We start from the raw sequence: 23,231 nt of genomic DNA, 5'->3' as shown, positions 1-23,231 counted from the left end.
AGGCAAGCATGCAGACTAAAAGCCAGACGATGAGAGGCAGCTCTAGAACGACCCAACTCCATTTGGGAAAGATGACTTCAAAAAGCCTTTCACAGATCCATTGAATCTCTCAAGGAAAAGTTACTCAGAAAGCAGAAACTAGATCTGTACAGACATCCTTTAAAAAAAAAAAATCTAGAAGAGGAAAAAGAAAGAGGAAGCAAAAGCTATCAGACAAGGCTGAACCATTCTCCATCAGCCCAGCTCCAGGAAGGAGGTTTCTGATGAGCACAGCCATGGGGAATGTTTTCTACATGCTCACTGTAACCTAGGTTTTAAAGTTAAAAGTTCAGTGCCTAGCTAATGGCTCATTTTCCCCTTCTTACCCTTCTCCCCCCAACTCAACTGGCAGCTGCCAAAGTCTACATAAGAGACTGATTTAGACATCCTTTCATTATACATAAAGAAGTCAGTAATCATAAACATCCCTCAAAATGCATTCTGAAAAAAAAAAAAAAAGGCATACAATGCAGGTCTTTTCTTCTTGTGTTTAGCTACTGTATAAAAAAAAAAAAAAAAAAGAAATACCTCATTTTTTTCAGACTTCTCATAATGCTAGAATTCACCAGATTTCACTGGACACATGCGTATGTACACAGAGAAGAAACAAAAACACAGGTGGCTGCCTCCTGCTGCTTGCCACTCAATACACATCTATGCTTTATTAACTTCCAGTGTCAAATACAAATTGATATGGTGTTCGTTGTGTGTTGTGGGGAAATTTGTATTTATATTGAGTAGGTCTGATGTGTTCAAAAAGATTTCTTAATGCAATTGAGCAGGGTCACATGGAATTAGCCAAGTCCATCCACTTGGTATGTAATTGTCTGCACTGCACCACAAGTGTGAGAGAAAGGGCTCATCCCGTGGACTGCTTTTAAGGGAGTTTTATCAAGAATTGATTAAGTACATAAGTTTCACTTGAAAATAACTTTTAGAATTTCAGGGTGTACTTCCTTTCTCACGAGGTTAAAAAGAATTAGAAATTTAATCTCTAAACAGAACTAAAGGAATGAATTTTAATCCAAGATTAGTCTCTAGTAGTAATACATAAAATCTAAAATCCCTTTCCTTCAGCTTACTTTCTTACAAATTTAATGAGGAAACATCCTTAACAGACTCGTTGACACAGTAAAGAAAACTTGTGATGCTGTAAACTGAGGATATAAGAGGACAGTTCAAAAAAAACAAAAACAACACAACTAAGCTTGCTCTTTCAAAAAGCAAACAAGATATTTCACTGCCACAAAGTTTTTGGCTGTTTCCACCCTTCCACTGCTTCAAATTTATTTAAAACAGCTGTGCTCACAGAACAGCCATCTCCATTTCCTGCCCATTAAAACACTCCCAACCCATTTCAAATAAATGGAGGGAGAAAAACAAGACAAAGATCTGATACTGCAACTGCAGAATGAAATCCAAGCATTTCCGAGGGCGTCTCTTGCCTTCTGGGCTGCAACATGCTGGCTCTCCCACCAAACACCGAGCCCCAGCTCCAAGGAAATGCCAGCAAATGACTTCCCTCTCGTCAGGGAAGAAAGGTCACTGCTGTCCTGGTCATTAGATTTCAGGGTCCGCCTGCATTCCCATTAAACCTCCCATTTGGTAAGTAACTGGAGCACAACACAGACTATACTTTTTTGCTGATTTTAGAAAAGTTGCTAAAAAGGCTCTTTGAAAGCATGAGCCTTAACTCACATTAAACTCAAAGCAGCTCCAGAGTTAAGGGCATGATTTGTTGTATGTATTTGTTTATGTTAAGGGGTTAGCAGTACAAACATCTGCACAAGGTTAGATGCTCAGTTAACACTTCATACATGCAAGTCCAAAACTGTATGAGGAGTATTAGAGGTCTTAAAGTATTTGGCATTTAAAACCCAGCTACCGGAGTCATGGAATTTTTGCTATTCCAGAGATAAGGGGAAAATGCTGGGGCAGGTCAGGGATTTCCTAGCCTTTGTCATTGCACAAAAGAGACAAATCAACCTAATTCTCAATTTCTCCTGCCTCTACCTCCAGCTCTGGAAGACTGCAGGCATGTATATACATATTTTTTAATTATTTTTTTTTTTAAGGCACAATTCCTGATGTCTTGACATTTAACTCTTGCAATACTGCCAATATATATTCAGTGCACAAAGCCAAGATTTCGCCTATTTAGGCCACAGCAGCAGCTTTCTCTCTCTTGAATAGGTCTCCAATAGGAGTTAGGGCAGAGATCTCCTCTGTGCATCCAGTGCAAGTCCAGCACATGGCAGAAGACAGACCTTGAATGTTTTATGTCCCTCTCACTTAAGTTAGCTTTTCTGGCAATACTGTCATAACTCACATATGAGTCAGTCATATCAGAATGGTCTCTAACCCCACTGAACTCCCACAGGCTGAATAATCAGATGTGAGAAATATCTTATTAATTAGGACAATAAATTACAATTCTTCCCTCCTCAGCTCTATGCAAGCTTTGCAGTTGATGGGAGGGGACAGACAAATGTCTTCCTGCCCACCCAAAACAGCTCTGAACGCCAAAGTGCCAAGAAGAACACAACCATTATCTCCTAGTGTAAACAGACTAAAAAAGTTATACGATGTTTGCTAAACTGATTGTGGATTGAATCAATGACACAGCAACCCAAGAAGCATAGAAGCATTAAGGTTGGAAAAGACCTCCGAGATGATCTGGTCCAACCAAAGTTTATATTTGAAAGAAAAATCTTATCAAAACTATGGAAGGAAAGAAATTGTGATGCAAAACTAAAAATAAATCCAATGTAATGCTCCAAATTGCAATCCACTTCACCTGCCTTCTTTTTCTCATCAGAAAAGGAAGACCACAAGCAATGCTGAATAAACCTGCCTTAGCAAGGGGATATTCCGATTTAACAAAATGTTGGTGTTTTCATGCACTTGGAGTTAACTCATTTGCACTATTTAAATGCAGATTTAGTGTAGCTACACAGTATGCTAAGGATCCCACTTCCACACTATACTTACTTGTTATGTACACAGAAGACAGATTTTTACATGACAGGATCTCATTCATCTTGAAAGCCAGCCAGCCATTCAAATTTAAAAACAACCATCCATATTGTTATGAAAGACCAGAGAGCTGGCTGACAAAAGCTAGAGCAGTCAGATTTATTTAAGATTACAAAGCTTATCATTCCATTGTAGCTGGGAGAAAAGAAAATCAGGGTCTTTTTCTGGAGGACAAGGCCAGGACAAAGCCTCCTTAAAGTACTGACGCTGCAGAGGGTGGACAAAGGCTTGCATTTTCTTACACATTTCGTCACACTAAATATGTCGCTGTATTCAAAATGCAAATGCTTTTTTAAAAGCCTCTGCCTACCACTACAGCTGTAAGATGTAGGAGAATATATCCCAATAGTGTTGAGTGACAGAATGAAAACCATTACTGAGCGTGTAAAATAGATTTCTGCAATGAGAAATGCCAAAGATTGAAGCCAAAAATGTTGGAAGAAGAAAAAAGAACCACGAAGAACAACAGGTATTTGAGGAAGGGAGAAAAATGACACCTCTTGTTGTAGGTCAAGCCTCACTGTTATTGACATTACAGCCGTCAAACTATGTACATTTCTATAAGTCTGAAGGGGACAAGAAAATCTGACCTGGAAATGAAGAAATCAATTCCTGTTCCTCACTCCAAGAGAGCTGATTTGTGTTATATATATAAACCTGATTTTTAAACAGTGGAGAAAGCTTGTGTTTAACCATTTCTTGGTCAAAAATCAAATACTTGATAAAAGTGTCACCAGAATGAGCCAAGGGGAAATGCTTACGTAGCTGCTGAACACAGTGAATCAAAGACACATATCAGGCTGGACCCTTATTCACACAGATACAGGCTTCAGGAAGTTACTGGATTAAACTGTGCCATGGAAAAGTTTAAATCGTGAATGCTGCTGAATGGTTCCATCTAAACCAGAGATCAACTTTTTTTTTTTAGGAAAGTAAGTTTTGGCAAAATGATCTTTCTTCTTTTGACAGAACGTTCCAAAGCCGAGGGCACACGCTACACGACTATTTTTTCTGCTCAGAGACTCTTGGGAATAGCTGTATTCACCCTACAATAGCTGATTCCTATTTCAAAGGCCAGAATGCCCTCTCCAAATGAAGTCAGAGCAAACCACAGAATAATCACATACTGCCTGCCCAAAAAACGTGTTCTTTCAACTTCCTTCCTGCCACCCCTGTGCCACGAGGTCCCACTCATGCACCAGCAGGGCACCCCAGCAGGCTGTGACGGGGCCACACTTCTCCCTGCATGCCTGCAGCCCTGCACGCAGGGAGCCTGGCAAAATCCCTGTGGGGCTGGAAACATTCAGTGCCCTTTTGCATGCGGCACAGCAAGCTCCCAACAAATGTCTTTCCTTGAGTATCTGAAAAATAAAAAGGGGTTTTGATCTCAAAAGGGTCCTGTTGATGCAACTAAGTCTGCACATAGGAAGTAACAAAACCTGGTTGGTTTGGGCAGGCTGGAGGGCAGTTAAAACATCTGTTTGGTCTGCAGTGATATTGGAGAAATAAGCTTGTTCATCCACTAAGCCAACACGCTGCTTTGCTTAGGAGCCAGTGCTAGACTACCTGGCAGTTCTGTTCAGCACCGACGCAGAGAGGCTTCCGACTGAATTTACAGCCATAATACTTCACTGCCTGCAGCGCAGCGCTCAGCTGCATGGCTTCACAGGCTCGCTAAGATCCAAGCCGCACGTTGGCAGCAATTAAGGGGTAAAAACAAAGATTAAGGAGACAAAGGACTGCGGCATAGCGGCGGGGCGGGCCGTACAGCCCGCTGCAGCACACCGCCAGACACGCCAGTCATTTCTGCGGGAGCTACACAGGCCCTAATATGGAACGGCTGCTCCCATCCCAAGTGCCAAACATGGCCCTGGGACTGCAGGGAAACCTATTTCTGACTAGGCTTGGGTCAAAATCCCCAGTTCGGCCCACATCCACTCCAGCCACGTGGTTTGCTTGGTCAAGGACTTTCTGGGCACTCCCCCGAGTCTGCCTCGGCCTGCTTTGGCCTGCCTGCTGACAAGACGAGGGACAGAGGGCTTTTGGTCCTGTCAGGCCAGGGACAGAGGGCTTTTGGTCCTGTTGGTGGGCTTTTGGTCATGTTGGGCCAGGGATGGAGGGCTTTTGGTCCTGCCACCACCTGCAGCACAAGCCTAGGGCAAGCTGGGGACAGAGGCAGCATCTGCTGCATGGGGTGCATCCAACCGGGGTAGGTAGAAGAGCTGGGGAGAAAGGAGCAGAGGTAAGGCACGAGATGGAGAGAAGGAAGAAAAGGGCTGGAGAAAAGGGGAAATAATGAAGAGGCACCATTCTGCAGCTTCTCCACTTAAAACCTGCTATTCTCCAAAATGGAGGCTCCTGCGTTCATTTGGATGGCAAAATTTATTTATGTCACTTCCCTCTGCTAAGGCTTTTTGGATCATATTTCAAACCCATGTTATACTCCTCTGTTGCTCAGTTACAGATCTGAACAAACCATTCTCTGCAGTCTGCCAAACGCAGAGAAAGAAAGCGAATGAATGCCTGGAGGATGAATCACCCTCTGGAAGTCATCTTATGGCCCCACACTGCTGCAGATTAGTCACAACCTCACATACAGTAGAGTGAAAGAGGAAATGGTGAATCCATTAACTCCAGGGCAGCACACAGCCCTGCTAACTGCTGTTCCCACCCCCTCGCCCCGCTCCTAGGAAAAACAGGCACTTCTCCAAATCATTAGAATTTTCTTTCAGGTTCGAAGAAATATGTTCCTAAATTCAAAGGGATATATTGGGTATTAATACCCCTGAAACTACAGAGTTTGTTCCAGCAGTTTTTGAAACAGCAAGCGAGAATTGTGATTTGAAACGTGTAAACTGCAGGGATCACCACAGCAGAGTCTAAAGAAAACCCCTGCGCAGCCGGACGCTGAGACTTTCAGTTTAGGTGCAGGATGTCTGACGCAGCAGGGCTGCACAAACATCCGCCCCCACCAACGGGATGTGCGGGCACACAGCAGGCAGTCTGGTAGCGGTGCCCACCAGAGCCCCTCCAGCTTCATTCAAGCCCTCAGCAAAACCACAGAAGAAATTTGCCCCTACAGCACCTGGGCAGAAGAGCTGCCAGCATGCGGTATTTCACACAGCATTCCTCCTGCCAAAGCCGTCTGCATCTCGCTGTACAGGGAGGTGCCCCTGTCTTCACACTCCCTGAACACCCAGCAGCCCCATCCCACAGCCCACCACCCCAAATCTGAAGAGCCTCAGCTCTGAAGTGCCCGTATCTGGAACTGCATGCCGATGGATGCCCAGTTTGAGTGTCTAGTAGGAACAGCCTCTCTGGGTAAAGACAAAGTGCTGCAAGAGGGACCCACGAGCACCCTGCGGTACGGGTCATGCTATTCAGGCAGCAGTGTCACAGTGGAGCTCAGCATTAGACCAGCTGCAGGTGCTCCTCTCCATCCACCTGCTGCTGCTGTAACCCAGCCTCAGTGCTGCGGTACCTGCACCACCACTTGCAGCGCACGGGGGTCCCAAATCAGGGAACTGACCTAATCCGAAAGCAAAAGAAACCTGCTAACAAAAACATAAAAAGGGAAATTTGCCTCCGTTCCAGAGCACAGATCACTGCATCCGCCCCGCCAGCACAGCCAACACTAGGCGCTGCCATGCTTCCAGGGAAAAGATATGCAGCAGATGGGACTACAGCTGCCAAACTTTTGTTCCGTGAAACCTTGAATTTAATCAAATGTAGAAAATTCAAAACAAACTTATGTTTGTTGGATGGTCAGGGACAGCCCGCATCCCTGGCCAAGGCACAGACAAGCATAAAAAAAAAAAAGAAACAGCACAGTTCAAGTCCTGCTCTCAGCTGAGCCTACAGAAACTTAAGGAAAACCACTACTTCTGATTTTTATTTTTATTTTTTTAACTACTCTAACCAGCCACCCAAAGGTCTTAACTATTCTACCAAATATTTATCAATGTTCTATTAAATAGTATGAAGTGCATTTTGTAGGAAAAAGCACAAGAAGAAAGTTAGGCATCTCTATGAGGAAATCATTACTTCACTTCTAGAATAACATAATCTTTCTGATTTTTAACAAGGCAAATGAAGCAGCATTGACAAAGAAAATTAAGTTAAAAACACAAAGACTTACAGGTTACTATTTCCAGTACAGCAGGTAAAACTGGAATGTTTCACTGTTCAGGTTTGTTTTCACAAAAATACAGATATGCAAGAAAGGTAGCTTTTCCAAAACACAGTAGCAGGTGTCCACACTGCTCCAGACATCAGATTAAATTACAGGTGGCTGTATTCTTAATATAATCCAATCATAATTTATCAAAATATAAGTATTTTAGTTTCCTTGGGGGCTGCTGACCCCCCCCCCCCCAGGTTTGTCCTGCTTCAGACCAGAGACATCAATTCCATCCTCTCCTTACATTTTAAGCGTGGCAGGTGTTAGAGTCTGTCCAAGTAATAACCACCATTAAATCCATAAGAGAAGTTCACAGAAGTCTAAGTATTTTCTATCAGCACGTGCAAAACTGATCAGTTCCCCAACAACTTGTAGCTGTCCTTTTTTTATTCTACACTTACATACGTACAACCAGAAACAACTTTGGCCTAACAAGGTCTATCTGGGAAAACCAAACCAAACCAGCACACACTTCCCTTATTTTACACACTAACTCCTTTGATTTAACAGTGGTAGATGGCCGGGTGTAACGTCAAACACCAATAGGGTCCTTCCCTTTCAACAGGAATCAACATGACCTCTGAATATTTGTCAGGAGGAGGATGCAGACGTGTACCTAAGGCCTTAGGGGTATTACTACCAAACATCATTACCTACCGTGGAAAGACCTCGTGTCAAGCAAGTGCTGAACTACGGACACAGAGGGTTTAATCCCCGTCTGCCACTGGCTCGTTATGTGACTTTAACCTACCCATTTCTTTCCTCTGCCCTTATGTTCCATCACACAGAACAAGCATAGCAATACAGCAGCACAGTAGGTAAAATGCTTTGAAAGTAAAATCCAATAATGAGCTTTTATGTCAATAAGGCATTCGGCATTTTTCCCCAACAGGAAAGGGCATGATTTCTTCTCCCCTTCTGAATATACACAGTGCAAATGTTAAACCAGTCCTGCGTCCAAGTAACTGTTACATAGCTAAGTGAATTAACCAAAGCCAAACTTCCCTCCGTGATCAGATAGTGTACACTCCATTTGAGCAGTATATTCAAATAAGAGGCACCAATATTTCAGCCTGGGCATGTATCAGCTCACTAGCAGAACATGCCCCGCTTTATCTTAATGAGAAATGAGGCAGCTCAAGGTTTCACTTGCAGGCTGCCTGAGAGAAACATTCAGGCCTATCCAGGAGTCCTCTACAGAGGGTTCGTGTCACGCAGTGCAGTCAGTACGTAGTCCTGGAAGGCAAAAAGCAGAACCAAGAGCCGCTGCCACCCTACAGAGAACCGAACAGTCATGTGCAGCTCACTGCTCTCTCCCCTGGCATTCCGCAGTCACCTCAAATAACTTTTCATGTTAACTAAAGATTTGGTTAACACTTTCCCTTTGTCTTCCCCTCCCTAAAAAAAAAAATAATTAAAATGTAAAGTTATTTGGCATACTCTTCTGAATTGTTTAACATTTGCAGTACTTTCGTATTGGCTTGCCCATCACAGGTACACCTGGACACTCAGCCAGCTACACAACACCCTTACCGTGCACCTGCTTCTGTTACTGGGTGCATTTGATGCTCTCAAGAGCACAACTTCAAGACACCACATGAAAAAGAAAAAAGCGTAAGGAAAACAAAAACCAAACAAACAAAAAGGCAGGCTGTATTTTGATTAAGCCCAAATAATATCAGAGACAACAATAGGATGCTAGTTTTATTGCTGCTCTTCTTTCATTTGTAAGCTTTGCCACCCACCTCTCCCCCTGAAAGCACAAAGGAGGCCTTGTCCTTAGCTGTGATGTACTGACACCTGCTCTCAGGATTTAAGGACAGCCACAGTCTACTTGCACACTTCTACATTATTACAGAAATAAATAATTCATAATATAATCTTGTCCCTGCTTTCTGAAGGTTTAAATGCAAGTCTACCACCACCACAACATACACATCTAATCTGAAAGTACCTTTGGACAGCAGCCAGCTTCATATCTCACCCCACAGTTAGCCATAAATCTAACTGACATCTCAAAAGCAACTCAGAAGTACTGAACAAAGCAATAACACCTCTTCGAAGCCAGCCTTCCCAGCCACATTCTGCTGCAAATCACCAGGACGCCAACAGCCAAATTCCCACACCAAGAGCCGATCCTGCACACCTTCCCCACCAGCGTGGAAATTTTGGCTGGGGCAGGTAGGCAGCCCTGGCATTTGTACAATTAGCACCAACACAGACAAAGGCTCACGGGATGCCTTCTGAGCTGAACACCGCCTGCGGAAACAACTCTTTGTTGCTTCATCTCCTAGCGGGGAGAAAAGGACGATCAAAACCCTAGGCATACAATGTGATGTAGTATTTCACTGGAAGCCAACATCCCATCTCTCTGAACTGGGAAATGTATTTTTAACCTGTGACATTTAATAAGATTTGATATTAATTTCATTTTACAAAGGTAAGGATGGGACCAAAATAGACAGTAAGTATACCTGGGAAGACAGCTTGCATTGTCTTTTCATTTGATATCTCAAATGAAAACTGTAGAAGAAACACAGCACAAATTACCCTGAGAGGGGTTATGTGAGATATAAGCCAGCACGTGAATAGATAAAAGGACAAATATGCTCTCCGAGGACCCCAACTAAAGAGTTTTGTGCGAAGCCTACGTGCAAGGAGAGGACAGCTCCCCAGTTTTATCACAATGATCTGAACTGCAAATACCATACGTACAAAGGTATCTTTGCAAAGTGGGGTACAGCAATGAGGATACCATGTGCACTTACCAGAGAGATAAAGCTGGGGAGTTACGGCTAGGAAGTTCTGCCACAATCAGACAGGGAGGAGAACCTGGCTAGAAAGCCGTGCAAGATCTGACAACCGCAGCCGAGAAGCCTGTACTCTCAACGAGCTACATTATAAAGTTCCAAAGGCCAGAGCTCATTTACCTAAGGTATGAATAGAGCCAGGACACGGGATGCTTCATAATATTAAACAAATTAAAGTATATCCAAATTTACAACAGCCAGCAGGACAGGAAACTTTGATAGCACTCAGCATAACATGGCCTTGTGCTACCCAGCTCTCTAGATGCAGTGGGGGAACAGAACAAGAATTTAAGAGACTGGAATTCTTTTTTAAAGGCTGCATAAAGTCATGATAAGAAGGGACAGAAAGCACCCCTTTTCCAGTCAGACACCCCACCTGCAATTCCCCTGCTTTCCCCAGGAGCAACCTCGTCTAACCCAAGGTGAAAGCCCTTCGAACTGGAGCTTGCTCTGTGGCAAGCCTCGTGTGCAAGGCTCCTCTAAACATGCCTGAGAAAAGCAAGAAGTTGCATAAACAAAAAAGAAGATAAACTCCTCCTCTGAGAACATGCCTCATGCATCTGCTAAAGGTTTACAAGATCTAATGAAGACCAGATTCCTCTGCAGCATCACAAGAGAGCTAGAGGAGCAATGTTTTTCTCCCTGTGTAGGATGACTAGCAGAGTCCTCAAACCGTTCCCAGAATTGTTTGCCTCCCAGGTTTTGACTTAATTACAACAGGACATGCACACGCAAAGCAAATCTTCCAGAATATTAAAAGCAAAAAGGGATGAATCATTGCTGATCCTGACTTTTTTTTTTTCCTCCCCAAAATCTCTCTTACAAGCCTCTGAAATGCTGTAGCCCAAAAAGAACAAAACCAAGTTGTCTTCAACCCTTCTCCCACCTGAAGGACTACACACACAATGCCCACGCAGGCACAGCCCAGGGAGTGAAGTGCCACCTGTGGCTGGGACAACCCAGCTTCCACACGCGGGTCAGGTGCTGGCTTGCTGGATGAGGCTGGACCTGTCCGTTCGCCTCTCGCCCAGAGCCACATCTCCCCACCCCACCTACCAAACGTGTTTGCTGATTCCTCCCTCCCCTTAGCACAACCCCATCACTCTCCCCTCCTTTCCGATGCTGTTTCTAGTACCCTGGACTCCCAGGTGGCACGGCCGCTTCCCAGAGGTGGTCACACCAACACATCTGGGCACCCTGACACTCGAACAGTCAGAATTTAGCTGCTTTCAAGTGGCTTTGGCTACAGCAGTCCCTCAGTTCTGCCTGCATTTGGTTAACAAGTTTATAGCTATTTAATGCAAACTAATTAACCTCCTCTTCTTATACTTGTTTAACATGATAAAAGCAAAATAAAGCCCCATTTAGAAGACCAAAAGACACACAGGATGCAGGAAGTGAGGGCGTTCACAAGTTCAGCTGAATTTCTGCAAATCCATCTGTATTTACTTCCCCTTTGAAATACTGTATTGCAATGTGACATCCATTTCCATCTGACATGAGACGTACCAAAGACCAAGAGGACATAGGCTGCACCAGTCAAATAAATCCACATGCATTTACATCTCAGGCTGTATCAGATATTTTGCAAATAAGGCGAGGCCTAAGTCAACTCAAAAGCAGCACATGGTTTGCCTGCATAGAAGCAGTCACCAAAATAACCAAGAGCTTAGGCAGACAAACGTGTTCCCGTGGGACTCAGGGCACGGCAGACTGGCAGGACATCATCTACCCTCACAAGGAGAGGTAACCGTGGGTCTGCATGTCCCGACGTGGCAGTGCCACTCCGTGCAAGGACCCTTCCTGCGGTGGTGCACTTCTGATCTTGCATCAGGAAAACACAGGCATCAGTCGACGCGGTAAAACATAGCACCTCTTCTGACAAAGCTTACTTCATTGCAAGGATTAGATGTCATCTGGGGTTTCTTTAAAAACAAAATCCAAGTAGAATTGCACCGAAGCAGAGCTATGTGAACCAAAGCCCGCTGTATTATTCTCACGGTAGCCGGCGTCAAGTCGTTAGGGGAGAACCCTCACACTGGTGTCAGGCCAGCACAGGAGCAGGTCCGTGACAACCCCTGCCTCGTGCTGCGCTCGGGAGATGCGACCCAGGGCGCCCGTCAGTGCCCCCTGCTCGCCCCGTGCCCCGCCTGCTCCGAGGCGCTGCAGCAGCCGGCGGGGGCACACAGCGGGCCCCGCACGCCCCGCTCGCTGTGGGGGCGCCCAGAGCAGGCGGGGGGCTCCCCTGCAGCGCGGCCCCAGGGCTGACCCCCCGCCAGCTGCTGGGCCCGGCCAACACCCCGCGAGGGGCGGCGAAGCGTCCCCGCGACCCCGGCTCCCCAGCCCCCCCCGGGCCCGTCCCGGAGTCCCCCGGCCGCCCACCTCCTTGAGCTGCTCCATCTCGGCGCGGATGGTCTCGTACTCGAGCTCCAGCTCCTCGTACTGCTGCTTCAGCTGCTGCTTCTCCTCCAGCACGGCCAGCCCGTACTCGGCCGCCTGGATCTTCTGGCGGGTGGTCTCGCCCAGCTCGTGGCAGAGCCGCTTCACCTCGCTGCGCAGCCACTCGGGCTCCGACTCCATCACCAGCCGCCCGTACTCCTCCTCCTCCTCCGCGCCCAGCGACATGTCGGCTCCCCGCGACATGTCGGCAGCCGCCGCCGGCGATCGCCTCCCCGCTCCTAGCAGCCGCGGCCCGCCATGGCCCCCCCGCCGCCGGCAGAGCCCCCCCGGGCGGCCATCCAGGGCCCAGCCGCCCCCCGCGCCCTGCCCGGCTCCGCTCCGCTCCGCGCCGCCGGCCCGGCCCCGAGCGCCCAGCGCAGTGAAATCATTCAAAAGGCACGGCCGGGCCGGCGCCCCGCGGCACGCTGGGGCTTGGAGTCCCCGCCCCGCGCCCGCCCCGCGGGGAGCGCCGCCCGCGGGACTACAGCCCCCACAGTGCACCGCGCGGGGCGGCGGCCGCCCCTCGCACGCGCGGCGCCCGGAGGGAGCGGAGCGGCCCCTGGCGGGCGCGGGGGGGGACAGCGCCCGGGGACCCCGGGATGGAAGCTCCCGGGTGGGCGCCCCCGGGGCTGGGCCCGGGCCAGCTCCGGAGCTGGAGCCGGAGCCGAGCCACATCCCAGCCCCTCGGTGTGCCTGCTGAATGCAAGGCGCCGTCAACGGCTAGCAGCTAGCGTTAGGTTAGCGGTTGCCTTCCAGCCGCAGAAACGTGTGTGCTGCGAAGGACGAAGTGCAACCTCCAGCAGCCCGGCTGGTCAGGCACAGCCTCACAAGGGAATCCTAACTCAGCCCAGGCAGGGTTGTGGCAGAAAACTGGCCACCAAGCACACGTCCCTGGCGGCTAGCCCCTTGGCAGCGAGTACTTCCAGGGCGGCTGGGAGTCTGCAGGCTTCAGCAAGAGCTGAAAATAAAAAGACAGCTACTTCTTAAAGAGCTAACAGCAGGCAACATCACACGCACTGCTGTCAGCCCCAACAGCTGACGTTCACACCAAAGAACTGACCCTATCTCGTTCTTTACAGTGTTTCACATCTCCAGGCAGTTGCTCCATCAAGCTCGCCATCTGCCCCATGTTCCCCAGCATCAGCACCCTGAGGAGGGCACAGCCACGGCCCAGATGCTCACCTAGCACAGAACTGCCTGAGACGCAGGGAGGAGACCTGCTGCAACAAGCTCTGCTGGCATAAGTAGCCGTGAGTCAGTAATACGCGGGGAGCTTCACCACACCGCTTGAAAAGGGAGCTGCCAAGCAGGCAGGAAAAAGCCATCAGCTGTTGCTACAGGTTGCACCACTGCGCAGGTACAGCGGCAATGGCACGGGAGGTAGGCACAGAAATTGGGATACTCATGGACACTCATTTCTCCACCACAGGTAGAATTAATTCCTACAGCGCACTGAAGGCAGAACAAAGCCAAATACCTCCCTTGGTTGGGCCGCTGTATGTCATAAGTGGCTCTGCAGAGGCGGTGTGAACAGGCCCCAGCTTCACACCCAGGCAGGGGCGGTGATGGCTTCACCCTGCCGGCAGCACCAGAGCAGCCTGGCTCCCTGCTGCTTCACCCTCCTTCAGCACACCCAGCACAGTCTGGAGTTTCTTCCAGTGTCAAAAAGAATTGGTAAAAAACTTGCAAGAGAATGCCAAACACAACACAAACAATTACATGCTTGAGCACTCCACGAGGTCTAGGACACAAAGCACCACCTCTGCTCATAGCTGCAGGGGTTTTTCAAGGTATTTTCAACTTCTGCCTGTGCTCATCATGCTTTTCCCTGGTACATATAAACCCTTATCTCTTTAATAAACTGCTTAATGGCTGAATTTTACCTCTTAGCCATGCACCTGCCTTGGTCAGTTCTTCATCAGGGCCTGGAGTTCCACATGCCTCACGTGCAGGGATCTCTGCCGTAAGCACGGATGCAACACTGAAACAGTTGCCTGAGACCTAAGAAGTAGGAATTTGATGTCCTCACCTTATGGCAGGTATATGAAATTCCTTTAGCTTTTTCCCTTCAAAATTCCTCAGGAAAGATCTTATTTGTTAACAACGAGCATCTAGTTTGCCTACACCAGAAAATACTCATGTACTCTGCGTAACCAATACCTCCACAGTGGTACAGCGTGAAACCTCCAGGCTGCCCCGTTTTGTGGCAAGCTGACGGCAAGCTCTGCCCCTGCGTTACCTCCTAGGAGAACTCCTGGCCCAGGCAGCCCCAACAGGCCCACCAGCAGCTTGGCTTTGTGCTGGCCCACCGATGGGTTGAGGGAGGGGATGACAGGCTGGCAGCCACACGCCGCCTGCCTCCAGACCTGCTGTGTGATTCCACCAGAAACCTGAGACTTCAGCTTTTTTTTTTTTTTTTTTTTTTCCAAGGAATGTGCTGCATTGGTAAATTCTAGTATTACACCCCAGGGGGATCTATTAAAATCCAGGTAGTTACTTCATAACAAATTTTGCAGATTTGGATTTGGACACAGAGAAGTGCCTCTGACAGGTGTCCTCGGTGAAGATGCATCTGATGATGAAAAAAAGGAAAGAGAGGCCGAGAGGTGGGGTGTCACTGAGGTTCACTTAAAGTCAGTAACATTGCCTCAAAGTTACTTTTAATTCCTCAATTTTTGTGTCCCCAGGATTTAATGCGCTTAGCCTACATGCTTAGCATACATACAGCTCTCCCTTTCCAGATGACATGGGTATGAAAACAAAGATTTAGTACCATTTCCATAAAACTAAATCCTCATGTAGAGGCTACTTCACTCTCTTGCACTGGATTTATGCTGCTGTAACACCCTGATGTCACTGCATGACGTAGAACATTTGGGGGGGGGGGGAGGTTAAGCATTCTGATTCTTTTATAAACCCAAGTGAGGAAAATAAAAGCATTGTCTCTTGGATTCTCCTCCACACCATGTTTTAAAGTATTAGGATTTCTTCTCAAATCTGTGGCATTTCATGTTTTTCTTTTGTCTTCCCCTAATCAGTAGCACTGCTAATCCCATGCACTCACAACTAATTAATCCATAAATATTTATAATAATCCATACTGGGTTGTTCTCTTCTGCCTCATACTTTCTGAGCCTTCATTGTGCTCAGGTTTTACTCTCTAAATCTGGGCTCAAACAAATTAGCTAACCTTTTGTGCTGCTCCTTTCCAGAAGCTGGAATTTGCTTGTAACAACTTACTCTCAGGATGTGGGGCTTCAGTTCCCATCCTGAAAACTGCTGGGTTTGTAATTAAATTGTAAGACCTGACTAGTTTTTGAGATTGAGATGAGCGAATCAACTCACAATAGCTCAAGTGACCTCATTTCATATTTATTTCATAGGGCATTCTTAAAACCAAGATTTGTTACTAGGTTTCATACTGTGTTATTTTGCTAAACTACCCTGCCCAGGATGCAAAGGAAAATGTCCGGCAGTAAGTATAGCTATTTCAAAAGCATTTCTGGACAGTTTAGGAAACTGGAGTGGCTTGTCACAGCTTAGGTTCTCGCAATCATTCAAGGCAATGATGCAGTCTAATAAAAGCTTGTAACGACTGTATGAGCATAGCCTGGCCTGTGCCCATAGCCTCCTCCTGGGCACAGCCAGAGGTCAGTGCCCATTGCAGGCTCTGTCTCCAAACTCTGTTAATGCCAAGGCTTAACTGTCACCCCATTCATTCAAGGTGTCATGGCCAAGTGCAGCTGTGGTGCTATAATCGCTGCACAACAGATGGGAAGATAGACTCTCGGTCTTTTCTTCTGCTGAGGTTTTAAAGCTAACAACTGAGCACAAGACGGTAGGATCATACACAAACTATCTTCACTACTAAAAGCAAGCTGGAGAGTGCTTCTTCTTGAGGGAGCTAATCAACATACCCTGTCCTGGTACATAAATCAGCCCTGCAATGCTAGTTATTTAACCTGAATCTAGGCCTAAAAGCATATTGGCACTTTAATTCACTGCTGCAAAATGTTTGTGTAACTGGCAGACATGATGAGCTTCAAACAAGCTGATTTTTCTGATAAACCCTGCTGAATGATTGTGGAAAGCCAACCTAACCTGCACCTAAAAGTGGGACGACTGCAGACATGAGAATCCTTTTATAAATAAATATATATATATAAATAAATAAATAAACTTTCTTTTACATCTTGTGTTGGATTAGTTCAAGCGTACGAAAATAAGGTGGTACAGCACATCATTGTTCATCCTCCTTTTATATACCGCATTTGTTTATTGCTCAGCTTTAGCAAATAGCAGAACAAAAATCTCTACACTGGATCTGAAACGGCCTTAAGTATCTCTGGCGAATAGCGCTCTGAGCAATGTGCACTGTAGCAGACACGCACGTCCACAAGCCCTTTCCAGGCCAGGAATTGCTGTGCTGTGCCCAGATGTGTGCACAGGGGCCACCACGAATTCGAGGCTAGGACTAATCACACAGAGAAAAAAATGAAATGGCTTCAGGAGCAAGAACATTTTGGGGCAGGCTTCCTGTTTGTGTGAGATACAGTAATGTACCTCACTTACACAAAAGACAATTCAAAATAAACACCAGAAAGGCTCAGCTGGCTTGAATATATTTATTCTAGTGACTGAAAAATCCGGATATACATTTATAGCTGATAAGTAGGGGAGAAGTAGGTGAAAACGTTTTACTGGCTGAAAGCTGCCGGAGGTGACGTCTGCATGCAAGAAACAAGCAATTACAAGGAATTACAGACATTGCTTGTCACTAAACTGAATTCTTAAGATGTCTAAGTGTCAGGAGAAAAATGTGACTTAACCTTCAACATGTGAGCAATGCCTTGGCTGGATTTGGGGAGCACAGGACACACAAGAGTGTGCTCCTTGACCTGAGCAGTTAGATATCCACGCTGATCAACACGTGGCCCACTGCCAGGAGTTGCAAAGGAGATATGACTGGAGGGTCCAAGCAGCAGTGTCTGGCACACCATCTGCTCGGCGTAGCAGGGAGCAGATGCTCAAGATACTTTCTTACACTGCCAGGGTGGAACAAGCTGGAGAGGAAGGGAAGATTTTTTTTTTTTCCCCCAAACATTTCCCTGTTTCCTTCTCCTGCCCTTTACTGCAAGTCTGATGCCTCCTTCAGTCACCTACAGCTTCTCTAGACCACACGGTGCCTCTCCTATTTTTCAGCAGTTTTCTTCTTTTGTCCCATTCACCTGACTTCCAATGCACAAAGATGCACTTAGGTAAGCCAGAGCCAAAGACTTGAAAAGACCACAGTTCTTATGGTTTGGGCCTTTGGATTTGCTCGGAGGTGCTGGGAAGCATGCTGCCACGGGGACTGGCTGGGAGCACATGGGCCCTGCAGAGCGTGTGAACCTGCAGAAGTGAGGAGACAGCAGCCCAACAACGCCTCACCACTCCTGTAGGTCTGTGGGAAGGCTCTGGTCATCCCAAGTAGCCACACTACCTCTTCTCAACTGGACTGCAGGAAGGGCCCACGTTTATGCTTCACACTTCTGCTCGTGTGAAGGAAAATGTTCCCTTTTAAACCATCTCTGCAAGCCTGACTGACAAGCAGTAAATGATGTGCCATTACATGGTCGCTTCTGGTGAGGTAAACACAACGGCATTTGGATCTAAACCAAACCTGTCTCTATTTCGATAAATAATTTAGGCAAGTGTTTAAACTGACACAAAACGAGTCCACACAGCAGGGAGTACCAAGATAACAGAAAAGATCACTGTAATCCTACTTCTTTTTTTTTTTTAATCCATCTTGCTATTGTAGCTTGAAAGGGTCTCAGGTACCAAGGGCCACTTGCAGAGAAGCAATATTGTTGGGCAGTTACACAGAAATGTAGCATGGACTTGGCAGGTACAGATTTTCTTTTTCTCTGTACAAGTAAGAAATATTTCTACTTATTTCCACCAGTGTGAGAAAAGACATTTGTATGTTTTACCTTGTGTGAGACAGGCGTAGCCAGAGCCTGCTTTTGGCTGCTCTGTTGGAAGCAGCAGGAATATCACTGAAGTCAGCTGAATTACTCCAAATCTAGGTGACATGGATAAAATCCATGGATCAGAGTTTTGGCCTCAGAGAGGATGCTGTGATAACACCAATGGGACACAGAAGCTTTGGTGCTGCTAAAGGGTGTCTGTGCAACTCCCTACAAGGTGCTGGAGCCCCAGCATGCCACCAGAACCTCCTGCTACATTTTTCCTGAAGAGCTGATCTAGAAAAAGCAGCTAGGAAGTATTTCTGCAATCAGATAATTCCTCACCACTAGAATATCCTCCTGCCAATGCCAGGTTTCCTAACATAAAGCAAGCCTCAGATTACTGTACCGGAGCCTAGGAGTTGCATCAGATCCGCTTTCAATTTAAGACGGCTCATGCTAAAGTCACTTTCAGAAGTCACTCTCCCTCTACTTCTAAGCAAGCACATGTCTGTGGCAGCTTAGGTCTCAGCCAGAATTTGATCTATTTCAAATGACTTGGTATCATTCAATAGAGGACGCATAAATTTAAAACAAAGTACTTTCCCCCGACTACTGGTACTAGACTGCAAACTACATCTCCTTGATTCACATGCTCATTGCACTGTTGGCCAGATAAACAAGGCGTGAAATGGCTGCTGTTCCTTCTCTACTCACTTTGTTTTATTCTAAGCATGCTGTTCCTCATTTCCAAATTTCTAGATTAGATTAAGGAAAACAAATCTGTGGAGTTAATTCCATTAATTATAAAGCTAATCAACTAAATAATTCACAGAAGGTCTGAGCCCGTTGTTATTTTCTTCTGAGTATGTTACATAAACATTAATTACAATAGCATTGGGTTTAAATAAAGAAAAATCAGAAGCAAACTCCTCTTGGAAAAAAGAAACAGCTTCTCAGTAGAAGCATTCAGAGAGATCACAGTGTGCATGGGAAGAGCTATCACATAGGCAGCTCACTGACAGCAGCACCATCATAAAGGAAATGGGGTGCGATCCAGCAATAAATTAATCAGTGCTTTTAGCACTGAGCTAATGAGTTATGGAACAGGCAGGTACTTTTTTTTTTTTTTTTTTGAATGTTGTTTCCACTTATGTATTTTGAGTATCCACAGACTTCCCTGACATCTGCTATAATTTTTGCATTCATTACTAATAATTGGAAATCCCATAGAGCTATTTTAAATATAATTGACGTGCTTTATCTAAGAAAAATGTATCATTATGGTCAATTTCTGCACCTGGTAATTGAGGTAGGGTTCAATTTTAGCATTTGGAAGTATTACTCTGTGCATTTAAGATTGTAACAATAGGTTACTATCTTATATATCTGGTTAGAGATAAATAGATTTGTACCTTAGTCTTTGCTCTTTGATGCCTATCCCCCTGCGCTCTAGCCTTCAAATAAAGCTGCCTTTCCATAACTGATTAAAAACACCTGCTATCAAAAGGAGAAAAAAATAATAAAAGAAAACAAAACTGAAGAGAAGGCAATCCCAGACAGCTGAAAAACATCAGACCTATAAAAAAGGGAAAACTCTAAAGTGTTAATATGGGCAGTGGTTTCACTGGATATTATAAAATCCACAATTAAAATGTAGTAAAATCCTCACGGCTCAGTTCAGAACTCCCATGGGTGGGTTCAGGAAAACAAGGAAACAGAGCACAAAGTTGTTAAATGTAACCACTTAAACTAGGCCTTAATGGGGTACTTACTTTCTGTAGCTATTGCAGTTTTATATATCTGAATTATTTTCCAAAGTGACTTGTGTATCTGCAGAGCAGACACAGGGGTGTGTTCTTGCAGAGTGTTCACACACAGGATTCATAGCAAGGGGCTGGTTATGATTTTATTCACATCAGTTATAGATGCATACAGCCATTGTTTTCACTGGTTGACACCAAGAGTCAGGTCTCTGCCTTTAAAAAGCAAGCGTGAGCCTACATATACACTGATATAAAAAAAAAAAATGAGGTGTACTACTTTAAAAAGCACATCCTTATGCCCAGCAGAGTCACATTCTTTGCCACTATAAACAAAGCTAATTCCATAAAAAGATAAAAGCAGACATGCCACAGATTTCCATAAGCAGTCTTTCTGGGGCCAGACATCTGCAGCTGTAGCATCAGCCCACGAGGCTGGCCACTAGTACAATGCAGGGGAAATAGTGCACTTTCTTCCCAATTTCTTTTGACAGTTAGTTGGTACTCCCCATGTGATGGTGAGCTGTCAATAACACTTTAAAAGAGAAAACCATCAGCAGTCCAGTCTGAATTCATTTGTAATGAAGGACAGTTTTCTGAGCAAGTCGTCTTGCGGAGATCATAAGTGTGAGCAGGAAGGAAGAAAAGCAAAGAGAGAATTAAAACAGAAAAACAAGAAACAAATTTGAGCAGGGGATTTTACTCTAATTACTCTGCTGCACCACTCTTTTTCTTTTTACCCCCTTCCTTTTGCATCCATCCCTGGCTTGGTGCTGCCATGCCTTCATTCACACGAGACTGGGTCTTTAGAGGAGCTCCCAGTGACAGAGAACTCAGAAGGCACAGGTACTGTGCCACATTCCTCATTCGTATCCAGAGCAATGGTCTTCTGTAAGGGGATTAAAATGGAGCGTGCGTAGGTCAAAAGGTAGACAGGAAAAGAATTGGACTTTTGCTTTCTTCCTGTCAGGAAAGACTATAGGCTGGCCAAAGCATTAAGTCACATCTTTCATCATATCTGGAGAAAGACTTTAGTTGGATGGGAACAGCAGGAAGCCAGGGACAGCCAACTATGAAACGACATCCAAAGAACCACAACCCTCTAACATCCTGTTATAAAGCAAACTCCCAGTATTTTACAGGTAATGTCATTCAATATCTAGCACAAATTTTAAAAACGTAATAGTCCTATACTTGACTGCTATACCTTCTATTATTATAGGTGGTAATGAATGCAAATCATATGGCAATTATAGTTCATCATTACAATGAAAAGGTTCCTGGCAAAGTGCTACCACAAATGAAAACCCACATCACATTCGATAGCAAAAACATAAGCCTGATTCTATTTAAACATACCTACCACAGAAATATCCCACATATGTCCCAGATCTGTCAGTAATTATACTTGAAAAGGATGCACCATGTTAGTTAGCTCAGTGAAACTAGCCGTATTGTGGTCTTTGAGTCGTCATGGCCATTAGCGTTTATCAGTATTCATCACCAGCATATTTTGCTCTTCCAGCTTCTGTTTCTTTCCAGACTTCCCAAGATCACCTTGCTTTCCCATCCTCCCCTGCTCAGCTCAGCACAAAGAGCAGAGGATCAGGTTGCAGTCATCTGGAAAGCACCTCTTTGTCCTCAAGGTACATGGTCCCTGGCACAGTGCAGTGCCACTCACAGCATTTCCAAATCCATAAGCCCCATCTTTATTTGTTAGCGCTGAATATTAAACTAGTACCTCTTTCAGATTTGCAAGTAATTTCACATTGCTTCACATAGACATTCTTGTGGGCAGAAGAGAAATCCAAATGTTTTGCTTGGCCAGCTGATTATGTACTGTTACGTAAGATCTTTAAAATGGCAATATATTCTACAGTATAATTCAATGTAAGGGAAATAAACATTTAGGAAACATAAATAAACCAACCAGAATTATCAAACTGGGCTTTGAACCTGTACTTAGGAACAAGGAGAAGTCAAAAATTAGGTCCAAGTTAAGACCAAGGAAAGTAGAGTTTTGACCTGAAGTATCTGTCTCAAACTCCAGAAACGATTAAGAAAACCACAGGCCAATTTCTGCAAACAGTTACGCATTTGAATAACTTCAGAGATCTTATTTGTATGAGTAAAATTCCTTACCTAAGTGTCTGCAGGATCATGCTTCATGATGGGAACCAGCAAGGCTGGAGAAGTGTTTTAAATTGTTCCTTAACTACTGTTAGTCCAGTAAGGAAGGGCATACTCTCTCCCTGTGCAACATAACCAGATAAAAGCACGTTAACCTAACTTCATCATGGCATACAACTTACAGCTAACTAGCCTAAAGGAAATCGTATAACTTGGTGTACATTCTTTTGTTACATAGCACAGACAAACGAAGTGTCACTGTTGGACTGACTTTTTATTGTTTGGGTGCTGACTCTGTGCTCTTCAGAGCACATCCTGTACATTCTGTTTTCTTACATGGTACCTATTTGTAGGGGCTGTTCTTCCTGAAGAGCATAAATGAGTCCCTCCTGCCACACAGGAAATTTGTTTTTGAGAGAGGCCAGTAAGTACATTTTGCCTGTTGTAGAAAAGGTGAGTCAGACCCATGAAATATAAACTGCAGGTAAAAAAAAGCACTGAAAACAAATAATCTGCTGAAAGGTATGCTTTGCATTTGTGAAACAGTATTCAGATAAGGTTCACAAAGCTAGGTAATGATTATTTGAATATTTGGTATAGATTACTACTATCTAGCTAGCTCGATATCTACATGGTAGCCCTGTAACAACCACGAAGTACAACATCTTTCCCATAGAAGTAGATATGCATTTCTGGGAACAGCTTTGTATTCCAGGTGCTTTGTGTTTTGAATTTCTGCCCTAGCTCTGCATGTCCAGCAGTGCCAGAGTCAGTGGGAGCCATCAACCTAGAGTAAATCCAGCAAATATAGAGACAAGCACCCATAATGTACCAGGTACATAGAATACGCTTTGAAACTCTGGCAGGTAGTCACAACTCACTC

At 45.3% G+C, this 23,231-nt stretch overlaps 1 protein-coding gene across 3 annotated transcripts in view; it reads right to left on the bottom strand.

Annotated features, from left to right (window-relative positions):
• Positions 1–12,754, bottom strand: part of BICD2 (BICD cargo adaptor 2) — an 87,802-nt gene extending 75,048 nt beyond the window's left edge. For all 3 annotated transcript variants that reach the window (XM_084292759.1, XM_084292760.1, XM_084292758.1), the window contains exon 1: positions 12,448–12,754. In XM_084292759.1, the coding sequence (XP_084148885.1) occupies positions 12,448–12,708 (261 nt within the window). In that variant the 5' untranslated portion in view covers positions 12,709–12,754. The remainder of the gene's footprint in view (positions 1–12,447) is intronic.
• Positions 12,755–23,231: the final 10,477 nt, after the last annotated feature.

The sequence above is a fragment of the Netta rufina genome (assembly GCF_964035555.1).
Source record: "Netta rufina genome assembly, chromosome: 10".
In the NCBI taxonomy this organism is placed as follows: Eukaryota; Metazoa; Chordata; class Aves; order Anseriformes; family Anatidae; genus Netta; species Netta rufina.
The sequence above is the reverse complement of the archived record's forward strand: the minus strand, read 5'-3'. Positions and strand labels throughout refer to the sequence as shown.